The following is a 17577-nucleotide window of genomic DNA, read 5'->3' as shown; positions in this document are numbered from 1 at the left end:
GTGCACAGCCTTGAGCTCCAGCACCCACCCGTGGTGCAAGTTTCAGTATCTGATCCCAGTGGTTCACCTCCTGCCTTGGTCCCTGCCCTGAGGGGTAGCATCTCCTCCCCTCCCAGTTCTCTGGCAGGGAAGTGGGGAATTTCCCCAAGTCTGAGTGGCCTCCATATTCAAAGCAGAGACATCCCCCTCTCAAGGACCTGAGGATGGTGATCTCAGCTGTGACAGCAGAAAGCAGCTGTGATAGTCCAGGGGGGGCCAGGCCCTGTTGTGCCCCCTATTTGTATAAACAGAGCATTCAAGACTCATGACTTCAGGGGGGCTCTCTCTTGTCTTAATCTCATTCTTGGGGCACATTCTTCTGTAGGACACAGAAGGAGGTGGCATTTTACTTTTAGCATTAGACGATTTGAGTCATTGCAGCCTCACAGAGCACAGCTGCCCTAATGCATTCTACATTCTGCTGGCTGCTCTGTGGAGAACCCGATGTGTTCATGGTCTTTGTGCTCAGGGATTTCACGGAATAAAGAGGCTGCAGCATTTGGATGAAGGCCACCCTCGCTTTGGTGTGTTTGCAGAGCTTGGGGTGGTCTGCATGCTACATTCTGCTGGCTGCTCTGAGAACCTGACGCACTCACAATCTTGTGATTTCACAGAATAAAGAGGCTGCAGCATTTGGACGCAGGCCCCTCACTCTGGTGTGTTTGTGGAGCTCAGGGTGGTCTGTTGTGACCTGATTTCATGCTTATGACTCAGTATGCACAGCTGCAATCTTCTTCCTTGCACTGCATTTGCCAATAGATGATATTCCTGATGCCTTATTTAAGTAAATTCATATAAGAGCGAAGGCAGGAATGATGATGATATTCCTGTGCCTTATTTAGGTAAATCCATATAAGAGAGAAGGCAGGAATGATTTATATTTTCTACTTCTTGGCTGATTCCTCTCTCGAGTCCAGGTGGATAGCCAGGGATGATGGGCAGAGTACTGTTCTCCTTACCTCAAGGCTGTCCTCAGCCCAAGGGAGCTGCGGTACCTCCTTCCAGCCCATTTCCATTCTAGACAACAAGAAGCAGGATGGGGGAAGCAGGTGGCCTTAAAGACACAACTGGAGAGCTGTGGAAGTCATTTCTGCTCCCAGCGTGGGAGCCTTCACTTAGTCACATGGTTACACCCAGGTGAAAGAAAGTCTGGGACGCTCTTTAGCGGGTGGTCATGTGTCCACGTGCACTCAGTAATCACAAACACACCATGTATGAAGGGCGAGAGATACTGAGAAAAGCAGTTTCATGGAGGGGAGGCAGCCGGACTCCTCTCTTTAACCAGAGGGGAGGGCCTGCCTCTCCACAGCGGTAGATGAGTGGTAGCCGAGGCAGCCTACGAGGCCAAGGCCGTTCAGGAGTTATGGCTGGCCCTGTGCAACGAGGCTGGGGTCACCTGGGATACGCCCTGTACACAGGAGCCTTTTCTCCTGTAGCCCACTAATAATTACCACAGTGCCCGCGGCCGGTCCATCTAAATGTTCAGAATACTGTATTTAGAATTAGTGTTAACATTTGAATAAGGTTTCATTTTCCTGCCTAACATTGAAAGAACTGGAGTCTTGGATTTCACATGACATTTTGGGGCCCCTTTTCTGAACCTAGAATGTAAACAGATGAGCTAGCACTTCACACCAGTGGGGAGCAAATGTGATTCCTAAAGTTCTGGCTTTACCAGGAGCCGAGCTCCTGAACCGGCCAGGAGTGCCCCTGCCCTGGACGGGGTGCTGCTGCCCTCTGGTGCACGAGCCGCCTCCCAGTGCCTGCACCTTTTCCTGGAGACACTCACCTTCCTTAGTGGGGAAACTCTACAGTTTATTTTGGATAACAAGTATGTGAAATTAATAGAATCTTATACTAACTTTTTGCACCCGTGGCGAAAAATCTTCAGAAAAATATCCCTGCACTATTGCTCCTGTTCATTTTTTTTCTTTGTTGCTTTTAACATTCGCAATAGTAGATTGGCTCTTTCCTTTTTATTTTATTTTATTTTATTTTATGTTTTTGCTATGTGAACATATACGTAGCAGAATAAATATATATTTATTCCTGTGTAAATCAGGAAATACGGTCTCTCTGTATTTTTACGGCAGATAATGTAGAATGACTTTTAGGATATTAAGTTAATAAAAAGAAGATATATAAAATGATGTGATCTCTACTCACCAAGACTTCATTATACAAGTCCAAAATTAAGGAGAAAGGTGAATAATCATTCCAGGCAACCTCCTTTTTCCAGCTTGGTGAATCCTGGCACATAGGACTATTTTCCTCTGATTGTGCACGAGGACGGCAGAGGAGTGCGTGTGGCCCTGGGCGAGCTGGCTTTCATGGTTGTCCTTGCTGTCTTTGGGCCCCCAGGCGTCTGGGTGGGGCGGGAGAGGTGGTTCTGCCTGGAGGCAGCCTCTCCTTAGGAAAAGCCTTCTCAGGACCCCTCTTTCTCTAGTCCTCCGCAGACCTGACTTGACTCTGTCTCACACGAATGCATCAGAGGCCGTGGCCAGGGGTGCCCTCTGAGAACCAGCACCCTGGCCCTGGCCCTCAGCCTCCTGGGCCTCCTCACTCACGTTTCTCCAGGGAACGTGACAGAGACAATGTGGCTGCGTGGCGGGGCTGGGGGTGCAACCAGGGAAGTGTTCATGACCTGAGATCTCTCCTATCAGCTGTTTGCTCGGCTCGCCGCTCACTCTAATCAGCTACAGAGCATCTATTTTGCGGCGTGGACAGCTGCCCACCACCCTTGCCTCCTGGGCCCATGGCTGAGCCACCTTGCCCAGCCCCTGGGGACTCTGTGGGGCATGGAACTGAGGTCTGGCCGGCGATGCTTGAACACAGGTGAAATGCATCATTTCCAGGTCTGGTGCTCAAAACCACTCACGGGTGTGCCTGCTGGCTTTCTCCTGATGGCCGGAGGGAGCAGGCCCAGGAGATCTTGGAAGCAGCTGCTGGAAACAGCAGAACCTGAATACAGTGACCCTCCACGTGCCTGGTGCTCCTGTGTGAGCAAGAAATGAACTTCTGTTGGGTTTGAGTCAACCTACATTGAATTTTGTTTCATGATTTACTCATCTGAGGCATGGGCCATCGTTCTGAGCTGTCCCCAGGCCTGACTCTCCATGGCTCTGGCCAGGGTCCTTCCACCTGCCCCCCTTCTTCCCCACTCACGTGTGCCCATCGGCCTTGGTGGAAGCTTTGCACAGGAGATGTGGCATTGTAGGGGCTCTGCCATCTTCTGTGGCCAGTTCCAGGGCCCAGGGCTTTGGCTCTCCCCTGATCCTTTGTCGCCAGCTTCAAAGGTAGAAGTCACCCTCCCCAGCAAAGGCCGACCTGGTCTGGGCTTGGATGCACCTGTGGTGCCTGTTGATTGTCCTAAACTCCACTCCCAGTAGCGGTGCTGCACGCCCACACCCCTGCCCCGGGCCTGCCGTGGGTCAAGTGGAAGATTGTTCCCATCTAATAGTAAAAAGGAAAGTGAGATGGATGGACACAAACTCTGAACCCCACTTCTGTATTCTGCCCTCTCTCCTGGTCTTCTACCTGTTTCCAATGCTCCCATTCACTCTGGAGTCCCTGAAGTTTGTTCCCTGCCCCCATCCCACCAAGCTGTCTTCGAGAAGGCTGCCCCGTGCTTTATGCAGCCAATGCAGCAGACGCCTCTCAGCTGCTTCCTGCAGGTAGCACGAGCCCCTCTCCAGGGCCTGGGCAGTGGGCTTTGCTCTCCTCCCTCTTAGGTGGGCAGCTCCATCTCTGCCTCACTTTGGCCCCTCCAACTCTATTTGACCCTGACATGCAGTAGTGGTCCTGATGCCAGGCTGGGTTTCCCTTTCTCCTCTCCCTGCATGCTCTCCCCAGGCCACCCTGTCACCCCTGGACTTCAGGACGGCACATAGGCTGATGGCACCAGCATGTGCATCTCAACTCTAGACCTTCCTCAAAGACCCTGCCAGGCCTGACCCCATGCAGTCCTCACTGCCACACTCATCTCTGGCCCCTTGGCATGGATCAGGTGGGCTCACCCTGTAAGGTTGTACTTGAGGACCCTCCTGCCGATGCTGTACCCTCTTCTTGGCCTCCTTGCTTCTCATACACTCGCCTATCTGCCTGTTCATGGATTTGTCCTGTGCATCTTACCTTCCATAGCTTATGTATCCCATGGAGGTGAAGCAAAGTTAGGGCTGCATTGTGTCATGCAGAGTCATGCACTCAAAACCCATGTCCAGTTAATATGCAGGTAAAGAAAAGGCTGTTAGTACCACTTCAAGGGCCATGTCCATCCAACCATCCTTGACTTCTTGGTTTGGGCTGCACTTCTGTTTCCAATGTGCTTTGTAAATAAATACCACCTCGAGCAATTACAAATGCATCACCTTTATTTTTGTTTGCATGATAGGAGGCCCCTAAAGTGAGTTCTTTGGCAGGGAATAGCTTTTCAACTCTGAGTCCCTAGTTCATCCATCAGGCATATAATTGTCACTCAGATGTTTTCTTCTCCATAAACTCTTCAGTCCAACCTACAGCACCAATATCGCTGTTACAGGCTTGTCTCGGTAAGATGAGTCACAGGGGTGGGTGAGATGTTTTGAGGTTGCATCATGGAATAAGCAGTGAATTTATGAAGCCATGGTTAGTAGTAATAAGTTGAGTGTGAGGTGGGTCAAAGCAACATGTGCTATTATATGAGTCTGTTTTGATGCCAAATTTCTCCGAGAAGCAAATGTGTAGCCCTCTTTTTGGGTAGTACGTAGATCTTGTCTTTTAAATGGTAGGTTTGTGGCCTCCTTGACTGTCATCTGGAGATTTTCAGACCATGTCAATATTTTGCAACTAAAGAAGGGATGCTGGGCCGGCCGGTTGCCAACCACGGCTACCCTGAGGCTCCTGCTGGCTGTTACAGCTGCCATGGTTCAGAGGGCAGCCGGGGCCCCACAGGGTCCCAGTGAGGGTGGGCTGGGCTGAGGGGAGGGTGCCCACCTACCAACCACCAGCGCCCCGTAGGGCCCCTCCATCTGCCGTCTGGATATGAATGGGTGTTGCGCCTGTGGTGCTTCCAGATCAGTCTGTGTCATCTTCTAGTCCCACCCCTCTGCCACCCGTGAAGGGTGGTGGGTATCCTCTGCCCCGTCTGCCAATGAAGCTATTTTCATCAGTTCCCTCACCCACACACTCCTTACGTACCAAGCAATTTGATGATGAAGTCACTCGTTTTCAGTATGTTTTACCTACATTTTAATTGTTTCCTTCCTTTGTTTTGTTTTTTTTTGTTTTTGTTTTTTTTTTAAAGCAGGTTTTTATTTGTAACCTTACTATTGGCAAAAGAAACAACTAATGCATTTTTCTAGACAGCAAGCTCTTAAAATGGTGGGATTCTGGTGTTCGAAATTTTTTGAAATACAAAATGTTTTGGAATACAATAAAAGCTCTAATTGCTTTTAGAGCAATTGTAGGTAAAATAATGCAATCACACGTGTGCTCCAGGCACCGTGGACTCCTTATTATGGAACTGGATTGGAGCCTTTTGAAAACAGATATATGAGGGCTTCAGAGTTTTAGTAAATATGAGAAGAAGGATTCATTAAAGACGAGAGTGTTTCCTTTCCCGGAGGAATTCTCCTAGCCACTGATGTGCGCATTAGAAACCAAAACCCTCCTGGCAGGTTCTGCCAGCAGCACAGAGGGGCCATGTTCCGGCAACACGTTTCCTGCTCTAGAACGTCCAGTGTGCTCCAGCCCAAGTGCCTGCTCAGGTTTAAAGGGGGTTTCTTTTGCCAGTACTTAAAAAAGTTAAAAATAATCACTATTGTTAAATAGATCTTTAATGTGTTTTAAATGGCAAAAGCACTTCACTCAGAATTGGTGATTCATTTCACGCATGTGTTAAGTGGGGATAGGTTTGTGGCGAGAGTTGGCTGCTTTTATCTTGCTGAATGAACAAAGTATAATATAAATATATAGCTAATAGACCAATTTGAGTTTCTGGGCCCTGTCCAGAGGTCAACAGGAAATCTGGTGAATTTCCATTTTTTAATAGCACTATACAAATATACGACTGGTGTGGTGTTGCGTGAGAACTGTTTGGTTTTGTGTAGAACAGAGCCATGCCACAGCTCTGGGGGCCACAGAGCACAGCATAGTAGGGGAGTCTGGGGGTCACCATGCTGTGTGATGTGGGGGGCACGGGGAGGGAGGAGAGGAAAGCCTGAAAGTAAGAGGCACAAAGCACACGTGGGTGAGAGAAGCTGGAGGTGGTGAAAATGGAAATGAAGGGGTAAAAGGAAACCTTTTGAAAATCTGCACCACCAGCCATCCCCGAAATCGCTGCCTCTGGTTGCATAGCACATTCCTGTCAGCCGTGGCTCTCCAGGAAGGCAGAATCACAAGTGGTGCATGTAGATTAAGGGATTTATTTAAAGGCATTGGTGCCCAAGCTTGAGGCGGGCGAGTGTGAGACCCATAGGGCAGGCTGGCAGGAGGGAAACTCAAGCGCAGAATGGAGGTGGGATTCCTTCTCCAGGAACCCGCAGATTTTGCTCTTAAAGCCAAGGGATGGGATGAGGCCCACAGGCATTGTGAAGGGTCACCTGCTCTACTCAGAGTCAACTGAGAACAGGCATTCATCACAGCCTCAGTGAATCCCCACCGCAGCGTCTAGACTTGTGTCTGACCATCGGGCACCATGGCCTGGCCAGGTTCACTTATGAAATTGAGCATCATACTTCCCAAGGAAAGGACACCAAAATGATGTTTGAAACCCGGTGAAGTGTGGTCCACACACATACATGCCTGCAGGGATGAGGCAGGGACCTGAATGGGAGAAGGGTGAGCACACCCCACCTCTGGGCGCCAGCTCCTCGGCCCAGCCAATGCAGAGCGGGAGTGAGGGCTCAGGCCTTGCAGATCTTCTGGTGTTCAAGAAGGGCTGAAATCTAGCCTTTTAAAAATACGGAGACTCACTTGAAAAACAAAAACAACTCAACTAAATATAATGTGCGCATTTTAAAATTATTTGTGAGCCAATCAAAATTTGTCGGTCAGCTGAATTTAGGCCTTGGACAGCCAGTTAAAGGGTTGTGAGATGAAAGGTATTTAAGTGGCCAATACACAGCCGCCAGCCCAGGAACTTGCTCCCCACCCTAGCTGCCAGGTCTGTGATGGCAAAGCAGGTGTTCTGGGTCTAATAGAGAGCGCACGTCTGGGTCTGATGTCTTCTCTTCTTCCCTCTCATCTGCTTCCTCCTCCTCCCCGCTTCTCCCTCTGTAGACAGAGATGCCTCTTGCCTGGAAGGGCTGCCTTGGCATCTAGGAGCAAAGGGAAACTCTCTGGGGGCTGATTTCCATCCCACTCTTGTCTCCAGAAACTGCTAGAGATGTAAAGTGAAAATGGTAGCAGAAATGTCACAGAAGGAAGACTCAATTCCCTTGTTGACTCAAAGTGGCACATTAAGCAAACTGTCCCTTTTGAATGAAGATGTGGGGAGCATTTTGTTCTCCTTTCTATGGGCTGAGCTGGGCTGACAGAGAGGATTCCTTGATGTGCTCCAAGCGGCCACAGCCTGAGTTGGCAGCCACATCCCAAGGGAGGAGGTTGACACACACAAAGTTAGTGGTCTTGGCCCAACTCATTTCCTTGGCAAACTCAGTTTTTTTTGTCTTTGTATGACTTTTGGAAACAGGTGGCTGCTGGGAAATGCAGTCTCTAGGTTTCACCAGCAGATAGGAGAGATAGGAGAGAGGGCAGAGCCATCCCCTAGAGCCTACATCTGGCATTTGAGTCCTAGTTTTGTCCCTTGCTGGTCGTGTGGGTTTGTGTGAGTTATTCCAACCCTCACACTCCCAGTTTTCTTATCTGTAAAATGGGCATTAATGATAGTACTTATCCCATGTGTGTTTAATATAAATAAATACTGTCTTAGAGTAAGTATGTCATAAACATCATCACAATTCAGACAAGAGCATCCTGGGGCCTGCATGGGAAGGTGGGGTGTAGGCAAGAAAGTCAGGGTGGACAGGGTGGAAACTGGTTACCAACTGCTAATGAGCCATGGAGGAGACCCAGCCTCTTCCCCAATTCCTACAATTCCTACCATGTTGGACTCAGTTGGCTTAACTTAGGAAACAAGAAGTAGTTTGGGCCCAATATTAATGCTGCTATCCTTTATTGGAATGTTAAATACAACAAAACAACTGTTCCATGTTATTGTATACTTTTGGAAGAAAATCTGTAAAAGAGAAATCCTGTAAAAGAGAAATCTGTAAAAGAGCACTTTTTGGTTGCTCTTACATGTCTAAGTTTTCTTTTCACTTAAAGTATTCCCTCAGAATAATCTTAATTTCCCATATCTGTAGATGCATTGCTGTTTTATTCACTCATTACAAAAAAGTGGAGTCTGATCCATTGAGGGTGCAGAATTCAGTGTTTCCCAAACATACTTCATCATGGAACTTTCCTGTGGGGCATCTCCAAGGACAAGCGTTGGCATGAATTCATGTTGAAGGGGGCTGCCTTAGCAATTCAATGTTTCCAAGAACCTTACTGGGTACAGATTAGCATGACCTCCCTTTTATAGACATGGAAACAAGGTAGTTATGTGACTTACTGGAGGGTGTAAGTTACAACTGACACATGGAGAACCTGAAACTTTAATCCAAGGATATTTGGCTTCATGCCCCATCTGTCTCAGCCTCTTGCCTTATTTTAGTTCTTTGGAAATCAAAGGCCTTGCCTTTGTCATCCTCTAGTTACTAAATGATAAAGCTGTGAAGCATTTCACTGAGTTTCTTCTGGGCACCTGGATTTGGTGACTGTGTGGTGCCCTTTAAGAAGATATTTCATGGCAAGATGTTTCTGAAAGTCTCCACCAGGTGCAGGTGATGCATTTGAGTTGACAGCAAGCAAGCATGTGGCCAGGGTCAAATGTTGGCCAGGACCACTGGCTTCCGGCACCTTCTCGAGTCCAAGCTCAGCATCTGTTCTCCTTGCCAACCCTTGTAGACGTTTTTCTATTGGGGTCTGCAGGAAATTCTTCTTTGGATACCTTTAATGTATTTCATTTCTGTCCTAGTCTTCTATTCTGCATGGGCAACAGCAGGTCAAGAGTGGCAGACACACAGCTCTTGGGGACTGATGGCACAGCAGAGAAGGGGTCATAGGCAGTGACGTTCCGGGGAGTCGGCTGTGAAATATTTAGGAATTTGGACAGCCAGTTGTTAAAACTGCTGGTAGCTTGACATCAGCCATGCTGGGAGTATATACACAATGGAAACTAGAAAATGCTACTTTTCTACTGCTTTCCTTTTTCTACAGAGAGTCAGTTTGCCAGAACACCTCTGGATATAAAGAAAATCAAAATATAAGTGAGCAAAAATAAGCCCAAAGACAAAGGTGACAAAGAGGAGAAAAATGGGGGCTATAGTCTGAAGATTCGTGTTCCCCACAAAATTCATGTTAAAACCTGTGGTGGTAGGGTTGGGCATGGTGGCTCATGCCTCTAATTCCAGCACTTCAGGAGGCCGAGGTGGGTAGATCACTTGAGGCCAGGAGTTTGATACCAACTTGGGCAGCATAGCGAAACTCTGTCTCAACTAAAAACACAAAAATTAGCTAGACATGATGGTGTGCACCTGTAATCCCAGCTGGGTGAGGGCACAGCAACATGGTGCCATCTTTGAAGCTGAGAACAGCCGTCACCAGACACTGAATCTGCTGGCACCTTATCTTGGACTTCCCAGGCTCCAGAGTTGCAATCAACGCATTCCTGCTATTTATAAATTACCCAGTCTACAGTGTTGTGTTAGAGTAGCCCAAAGGGACTAAGACAAGTGGAGACCACAACATAAGAGCGCTGGAGCAGTTCCAGGAGATCTAGGACTGCATCTCGGTTTTGTCATTTAGTGGCCATGCAGGCTTGGCCAAGCTCCTGAGCCTCTTGGAGTATCAGTTTTCTGATCTATAAATGAGGATATTGATACCTTCCTTGCTTATCTCATAGGTTTTGTCAACAACAACTACTTATTATACCACGACATTGGGGCCTTTTGCATTTTGGCTGTGCTGGCTTATGGAAGCAGACATACATAGACTGTCTACACTCTCAAACCATGTGTCTGATTTATGGAAAGGTGTGTCAGTGTATGAGTCCGTTTTCTCTTGCTGTAACTGAATACTAGAGACAGGGTAATTTATAAAGAATAGAGGTTGATTTAACTCATGGTTCTGGAGGCTGGGAAGTCCAGGATCAGCAGCTGCATCTCATGAGGGCCTTCTTACTATGTTATCTCACAACGGAAGAGTAGAAGGGCAAGCAAGTGTGTGTGAAAGAGAAAGCCCAAGGGGCCCATTCTTGCTATAACTAACCCATTCATTCATGTGGGTGGGGCCCCATGACCTAATCACTTCTTAAAGTCTCACTTCTCGCCCTGTTAGAATGACAATTAAGTTTCACCTTGAGTTTTGGAGGGGACATTCAAATCACAGCAGGCTGATTATGAGGAATTGAAGATAAAACAGCCAGGGCCATATAGGAGTGCATGTCACATTCTCGTAAAGGAAGGTCATTAAATGAACTGGGTTTTGAAATGTCAGAGAGTGAAGGAGTAAGGGAGCATTACCTGAAGAGAAAGAAGAAAACAAGAGGGCTGGGCTCTCTGTGTAACAGCAGCATTGCTGCAATGCTGGGAGGAAGGAAAGTGAAAGGGTCCTACCCAGGGAAGACAAAAGAGAAGATCTTTCGCTCTTCTGTTTTCACTATCCCTTTGTTTTCTCACCACAACCCACACAATATTTTTTAAGGGTCCCCTTTTTATTGAAAAATCTTGTGCCATTTGTGGAGAGGAGAATGTGGCCTTCTAAGTTACACTGAGGGAAACATTGATCTCTTCTCTGCATGCAGGGCAGGGCCTGGCCTACAGGCAGCTGAATCCCCATGGTTGGTTTTGAGTGGTACTTTCATGTGTTTGTTCAGCCGTCTTCACAGTCCCTTGAAGAAGGTGTCACTATCTTCATTTTTTCAGATAAAAACGTAGACACCACGTGATGATGTGCCCAAGACCACACAGCTACAGAGGAGCAGAGACAAGACCCAAACTAAGGGCCTACAAACTTCCAGTCCAGGGAGCCCGCAAACCAAAATGTGGAGTATGAGATGAGCGGAGATGCTGCAGTTTCCTGGACTCAAGGCCTGTAGGCCCTTAGTTTGAGTCTTATCGCTGCTGCTTTTTAGCTGTGTGATGGAACGGGAGGTTCAGGCTCCTATTCTCATTGCAGAGCTCGGGGGCATGAGAGAAGATGATCCAATGGCACATGGAGCTGCCATGAGGACACTCTGCTGCTGATCACGGTCATGCTGACAGAATTCCTGGATACACTTGTCCTCTAACTTGCGATTTCAGTGACAAAGGAGACTTAAAAATGGAAATGGCCTGTGATCTCATGGACTAGAGTGTGGTGTGGCCACATTATACACTTATTGTTGGCCTGGTTGTAGTGTCCAGGGTCCAGCTACAGAGATTTCTTCTTAGTTTCTGAAGATACTGAGCATTTCCTGATTTTCAAAGAAGCATTTCTCCACCTCACATCCATTAGGAGAGCTACTGTAAAAACAAACAGACAAGCTGGAGAAGAACAAGTGCTGGGGAGGATGTGAAGAAACTGGAACCCTTGTGTGCTGTTGGTGGGAATGCAAAAAGTGCAGCTGCTGTGGAAAACAATATGGCAGTTCCTCAAAACATCAAACATTGAATTGTCATATGACTCAGAAATTCCACTCCCGGGTATATATGCAAAAGAACTCAAGTAGTTCTCCAAGAGATGTTTGTACACCTGTGTTCACAACAGCACTATTTACAGCAACCAAAAGGTGGAGGCAACCCACGGATGAGTGGATAAGCAGAATGTGGTGTATGCAAGCAGTGGAATACTATTCATCCTTCAGAAAACAAGGAAATTCTGGCATAGGCTGTCACCTGGGTGAGCCTTGAGGATATTATGCTCAGTAGAATAATCTTGCCATAAAAGGAAAATCCTATAGGTTTCCAGTCATAGAAGGAACATGGAGCGGTCAAATCCATAGCGAGAAGAAGTAGAGTGGTTGTTGACAGGGGCCGGGGAAAGGGAAGTCTGGGGTTGCTGTATAATGGGGCAGAGTTTCAGTTTTACCAGCTGAGGAGAGTTCTGGAGGTGGCTGGTGGTGGTGGTTGCACAACAATGTGAATGTACTTACTGCCAATGAATTGCACTTAAAAATGATGAGAATGATACGTTTTATGTGTCTTTTACCACACATGCTAAAGAGGCATTGTGAGGATGGGTATTATTTGAGGACCTCACAAGCACTTAGTGGAATGTTCTGGAATCCCCTGAGAGTCTCGAAATGCATTTCATAGTCCCCAGCCATGCCCACAGGCAAATGCAGAGTTCTTTTATTGTCCTGACCTTTAAGAAAATCGAAAGCGTTTATTTTATTACTGGCAGAAATGATTATGAGAAGAGAGGACGAGCTTTCTCTAGCTGTTGCCCAGTAGATTTTAGAAAGAGAAACAACTAGCGGAGTTTCCCAGCTGATAGCATTGCCTCTGTACGGAGAAGAAATTCATCCCTCCCGTGGAGACTGAAGCTCCCAGCGGTCCTTCCTGGATCTGCTAGAATTCTGACCGTGCTGATTTGCATGGCTCTCAGACATGACGGTGCCCCTGCCTCATCACAACAAGTGAGTCACAGCAGAAAAGAAACTGGAACTTGCTACTGGCAGCAAAACAGTCGTGGTCCTGAGACTCGCCACTCACCGTCTGTCCACACTTCCCTTTTGAGTCATTTCCTTATTCAGAGACAATAACCTGGAGAAGAATAAGACCCTTGCTATCTCATCTCCTTGAAGAAGAAACACCATCTGTGTGCTGTGCTGTGGATGCTCCTTTGATGCTATGGGGCTGGACACATGAGAAATATCCCCAGAGGTGGTGGCCACTCACGTGATCCTCAGCCTCCTGAGGGACAAGAAAAGTCCCATTTCATAGATGTGAGAAGCAAAATGAGGCACACGGAGGGACCACGGAAGATCCCAAAAGGATCTGCTACCCAAGAAGAATGATAATCAACCTTTGATTTCACAGAACTTGTCAACTTCCAGTTCATAAAACACCCTTCCCATGCCAGGTTCTGTGTTGAGAATACAGAGGGGAAAACTATGTCCCGAAAGGCCCCACAGTCTGGTTGGGGAAGTAAGCGATGAAAATAGAATTGTGTGATCACTGAAAAACAGCAAATTAGTATTTACTGAACGCTTATGACACACCAGGCTCTGTGCTAAATGTTTTGTGCTATTTTACCTCATCCCCACCATAATCCCACAAGGTACATTTTTATCCCCATTTTACAGAAGGGGAAAGTTGAGAGTAGTGAAGTGATTTGTCCCGGGTCACAGAGCTAAGAAGTGATGGGGCAGGATGTTGTTGCCCAGGCCCTGAGCCACTCACCTGGCGAGTCTCAGACTTGGCTGCCCATGGATAGAATTAATGAGGGAACTTCAGACCTACCAGTGCCCAGGCTCCTCCCCAGGCCAAGTGAACCAGAACGTTTGGGGCTGGCCGAGGTATCAGGGCCTCCTAAAAGCTCTGGACCCCCCCAGGCCTGCAGCACTGCATCAGGCACACCTGTGAGCACAGTGGAGGGCGGCTAGCTCCACCCAGGCGATGTTAGAAAGAATTCAAGAGACAGCAGTGTGGAGCTGAGACCTCCCCAGAGACAGGGGATTTCGCCCAGGCTAAAAATGCATGCAGTGAGGGCAGAGCGTACAGAAAGTCGCAGCATGCTGGAGAAAAGACAGTGCACCCCTAGGGAAAAAGGCATAGATCACGGCGTTTGGGAGAGGTGGTAGCCCCATGAAGTCCCCGTGCAGAGTGCTGGCCTGCAGAGCCTTTCCTGTGAGTGGAGGGGCGGGCTGTATCCCTCCTGTGGGGGTCTGTTCCTACAGGGCGTCTGCCAGGGGGTCTACTCCTACAGGGCGTCTGCCGGGGGGTCTACTCCTACGGGGCGTCTGCCGGGGGGTCTACTCCTACGGGGCGTCTGCCGGGGGGTCTACTCCTACAGGGCGTCTATTCCTGCAGGGCATCTGCCAGGGGGTCTATTCCTGCAGGGCGTCTGTCAGGGGACCATGCCACTTCACTGCGTGGATTCCACCTGCGTAGAGAGTTACGGATCTCAACATCCAACAGCAGAAAAATGTTAAGAAATACCCATGGTGTAGACTATTGTGTAACTGTTCAAAGAATGCTTATGGGGGATTTATTATGATATAAAAAATGATTCTGTTAAATGTTAGGTTTTTCAAAGCAGCATTTAAAATTATATATGTGTTAAGATTGGGGAAGAAAAATGAAGATATTTCTTTTCTGTTTCAAGGGAAGAAAACAGGCACAGTGTAGAACATGTCCACCTTAAAGAATTTTATTCAGCCATCTCACAACTATCTGGTCACTGTTCCTTTCTTAGCCCTTTGAAATTCTTTTAACTTAGGAGGAAATAAAACCTCAGACAGTAGCAAAGTAATGCTGGTAGAATTCCACATGATATTCCTTTCGTTAGGCAGATTTTTACATCCTTTCTTAGAACAGGTGGAACCCACTCCCAATTTCAAATTTGGTTCTGATAAGGAACCTCCCTGGCAAGCCGTCAGCTCTGCAGATGGGAGATTTGCCATTTTCTGTTGCCTAAAGCCATCATTTTTGGCCTCAAATTTGACAGAAAGCTTGGGACTACCCCTGTGGGATAATCGAAGGCATCAAAACACCATAGAACTGATATTTAGTACAAAAGTGTTGTATCGTGTTAGGAGATAAAGAATAGTTTCTGCACACGAATAACAGGAGTGCAGCTCCAGGGAGGCTGAAGGGAGGCTCAGGAGGCCCATGTCGGTGACAAGGCAGGCCTTCCACCTCCTCTGGGCATGGTGGTGACTGCTTTTTGGTCCTAAGCAAGCGTCTAGGTTTGAGCAGAGAATGAGAGATAAGGCAACAAGGAAAGTGACTTTGGAAATCTTTTATCATCATCATGAGACTCAGTTTTGGAATACAATTCACAAGGAATGAGATGAAAAGATGCAGCCATTGTAACGGCATCCAGGGGCTGGGGTTGGACACCTGCCCAGCTTCACACTGTGGCCCATGGAACCCTGGCAGGTCCCGTGTACCGTTGTCCACCAGCTGTGCCAGTGGGGTTAGAAATGACCATTTCAAATGCCACGAGATATCTTACATTGTGTACTTCTCCCAGGAGGTATAAAGTTCTGTGACCCCTTTTTCACATCAGGGGAAGCAAAGGACATTTCAAAAGCCTTTTAGGCATTCAAACTTAAAAAGCAGCTCTAGAGGCAAATTCCAGAAATGTATCAGGAAAAAGTTTCTTACAGTAAACTAGAGAACTCACTACATTTTCCTTAACATGATGTATAATCTAGAAAAATGAAGCAAAATTTTATGGAAACAAAAACATTATGCTCCAAATAAAGCCTAGCATGGACGACAGTACCTTATAGACAGCAGAGCCTCCTTTTAGAACCAGGGCACTTTCTGATGTCGGTCATCCCCAGTCTGCATAACAAGTGAGAAGAAAACATAGCTTTTTTTGCATTTAAAACTGAAGCACAGTAAATGAAAGTGACTTGCTGAGACCAAGCAGAGTTGGAAAGATGCCGGCACCCGGCTTTCTTCTCTTCCTTCACGGATTTAGCAAATTACATTTCTTCAAGTGTGGAGATGCAGTAGCTGCCCGACTTTTCCCTTCAGCAACTGAATCTGCATCATAGTTGGGTAGGAGGAGGTTCTGGCTTGTTCATTTTGATTTGCCGCTCTACAAGGTAAAATCACAGAGGACCATCCCGGTCAACAAAGTATAAGACCACACCTGCAGCAACTGTGCCCATGTTTATGCTCTGATCCTTGTATTGCAGTCTCAAGATTTCCTCTTCTTCCAGAATCCCAAAGTAGGAGTGATTATGATTTAGGTCTCAGGTAGTTTCATAAACACGGGCATTGAGGACGCTGGCTGTTGTCAGGAATAGGAGTCTCTGGGGTTGAAACCTGGGGGCTCTGCTGCCTGCCCTTTGCCTCGGAGGGTGTGGAAGACCCTCCGATAGGAGCTCCTGAAGGTGGGGCTGGAGAAGCAGTACACCACGGGGTTGAGCACACTGTGCAGGTAGGTGAGGCTGCCCGTGACTTCCGAGGTATGAGCCACTGCACACAGGGCCCTGAAGCCCCCCAGATTCTGGAAGATGTGCATCAGGACTCTGGTCAGGAAGCAGGGCAGAAAGCATAGAGTAAACAGCACCACCACCACGGTGACCAGTGCCTGGGCCCGCCGAAGCTTGGGCTGTTTCTCAGGCTCCCGGAGTCTTTTCTGGAGAGCTCTGATGATGCCTGCATTGCAGAACACGATGAGGCCAAAGGGGAGGACAAACTGAAGGCAGGAGAGTGCTTCCTGCCAGATGACGCTGAAGGAGCCGTCTGCCCTGGGGTAGAAACTGTGGCACCTGGTGGAGTTCTGGGCGGCCTCAGAGATGAGCAAGCCTGGGCAGGTGAGGGCGACCATCAGGAGCCAGACGAGGCCCGAGACCCCCAGCGCCGCCCGAGGAGACAGCAGGTTGACCTTAAGCTGACGGTGGACCACACGGAGGTACCGGTCCAAGGCCACGGCGGCCAGGAAGGCCACCCCCACGCTGCGGCTGAGGTCCAGCAGGAAGCGCAGGGCCCAGCAGCCCATGTGGCCCAGATGCCAAGCCTGGAGGCTCAGGTAGAAGACAGCCAGGAACGGCAGACACGAGGCCAACAGCAGGTCAGCCAGGGCCAGGTTGAGCAGATAGACAGCATACGGCTTCCACACCCTGACCCGGAACAGGAAGGTCCACAGCGCCACCGCGTTGCCCAGCAGACCCAGCCAGCACTCCAGCCCCAGCAGGACACCCACAGCTGTGGCCACCACAGTGTTGGGGGCTGAGCAGTTTGGGAATGGCATCACCTGGCTGTGCTGGGCTGCAGGCGTAGCTGGAGCAGATGCAGAAGGAACTCTGTCCTCTTTCTTACAAAATGAAAGAAAAGGCCTTTTCCTGCCACAGAGTAGACAAGATCTACATTTCCCCATCAAGAACAGTTCCTCAGCCAAATAGGGTTCACAGCAAACCAAAATTCATTTGGGGAAAGAGGACGAGCAGGGGAGGGAAAAGCCCCTTGCAGTTGTGTTCTGTTTTTTTCCGCCATAAGAAAGGGGAAATCGTGTTTCGCTTCACATCACCAGGCTGTAAAGCTGAGGAGTAATGTCCTACGACGTCTGGGGGACCAGGGCTTTGCATCCAGTTATGAAAGAAGGAAAGGTTTAACTGTGCAAAGACCCCTATGTCTGTATACGATTAAAATAACAATGGAATCAAAAAGATTGTTCTCTACTTTGAGTATGTTTCACGGGGAAATTTTCTTCTTTCTTTTCATACGTAAAGGACGCTTGCTGGAATCCTTCTGCATGGGACTTGATTTTACACACTGGTCAGATGTGGTCTCC

General features: G+C 48.2%; 1 protein-coding gene across 1 annotated transcript; it reads right to left on the bottom strand.

Annotated features, from left to right (window-relative positions):
- Positions 1-16077: 16077 nt before the first annotated feature.
- GPR31 (G protein-coupled receptor 31) lies at positions 16078-17037 on the bottom strand. Its single transcript, XM_011999623.1, has one exon. The coding sequence runs from the start codon at positions 17035-17037 to the stop codon at positions 16078-16080; it is 960 nt and encodes a 319-aa protein (XP_011855013.1).
- Between the last annotated feature and the right edge of the window lie 540 nt (positions 17038-17577).

Source organism: Mandrillus leucophaeus, unplaced genomic scaffold (assembly GCF_000951045.1).
Source record: "Mandrillus leucophaeus isolate KB7577 unplaced genomic scaffold, Mleu.le_1.0 Scaffold6, whole genome shotgun sequence".
In the NCBI taxonomy this organism is placed as follows: Eukaryota; Metazoa; Chordata; class Mammalia; order Primates; family Cercopithecidae; genus Mandrillus; species Mandrillus leucophaeus.
Note: the sequence above shows the minus strand (reverse complement) of the source record. Positions and strands in the feature narration are given on the sequence as shown.

Excerpts from the sequence above, each read along its gene's own strand:
- GPR31 (XM_011999623.1), bottom strand. The coding sequence starts at position 17,037 with ATGCCATTCCCAAACTGCTCAGCCCCCAACACTGTGGTGGCCACAGCT.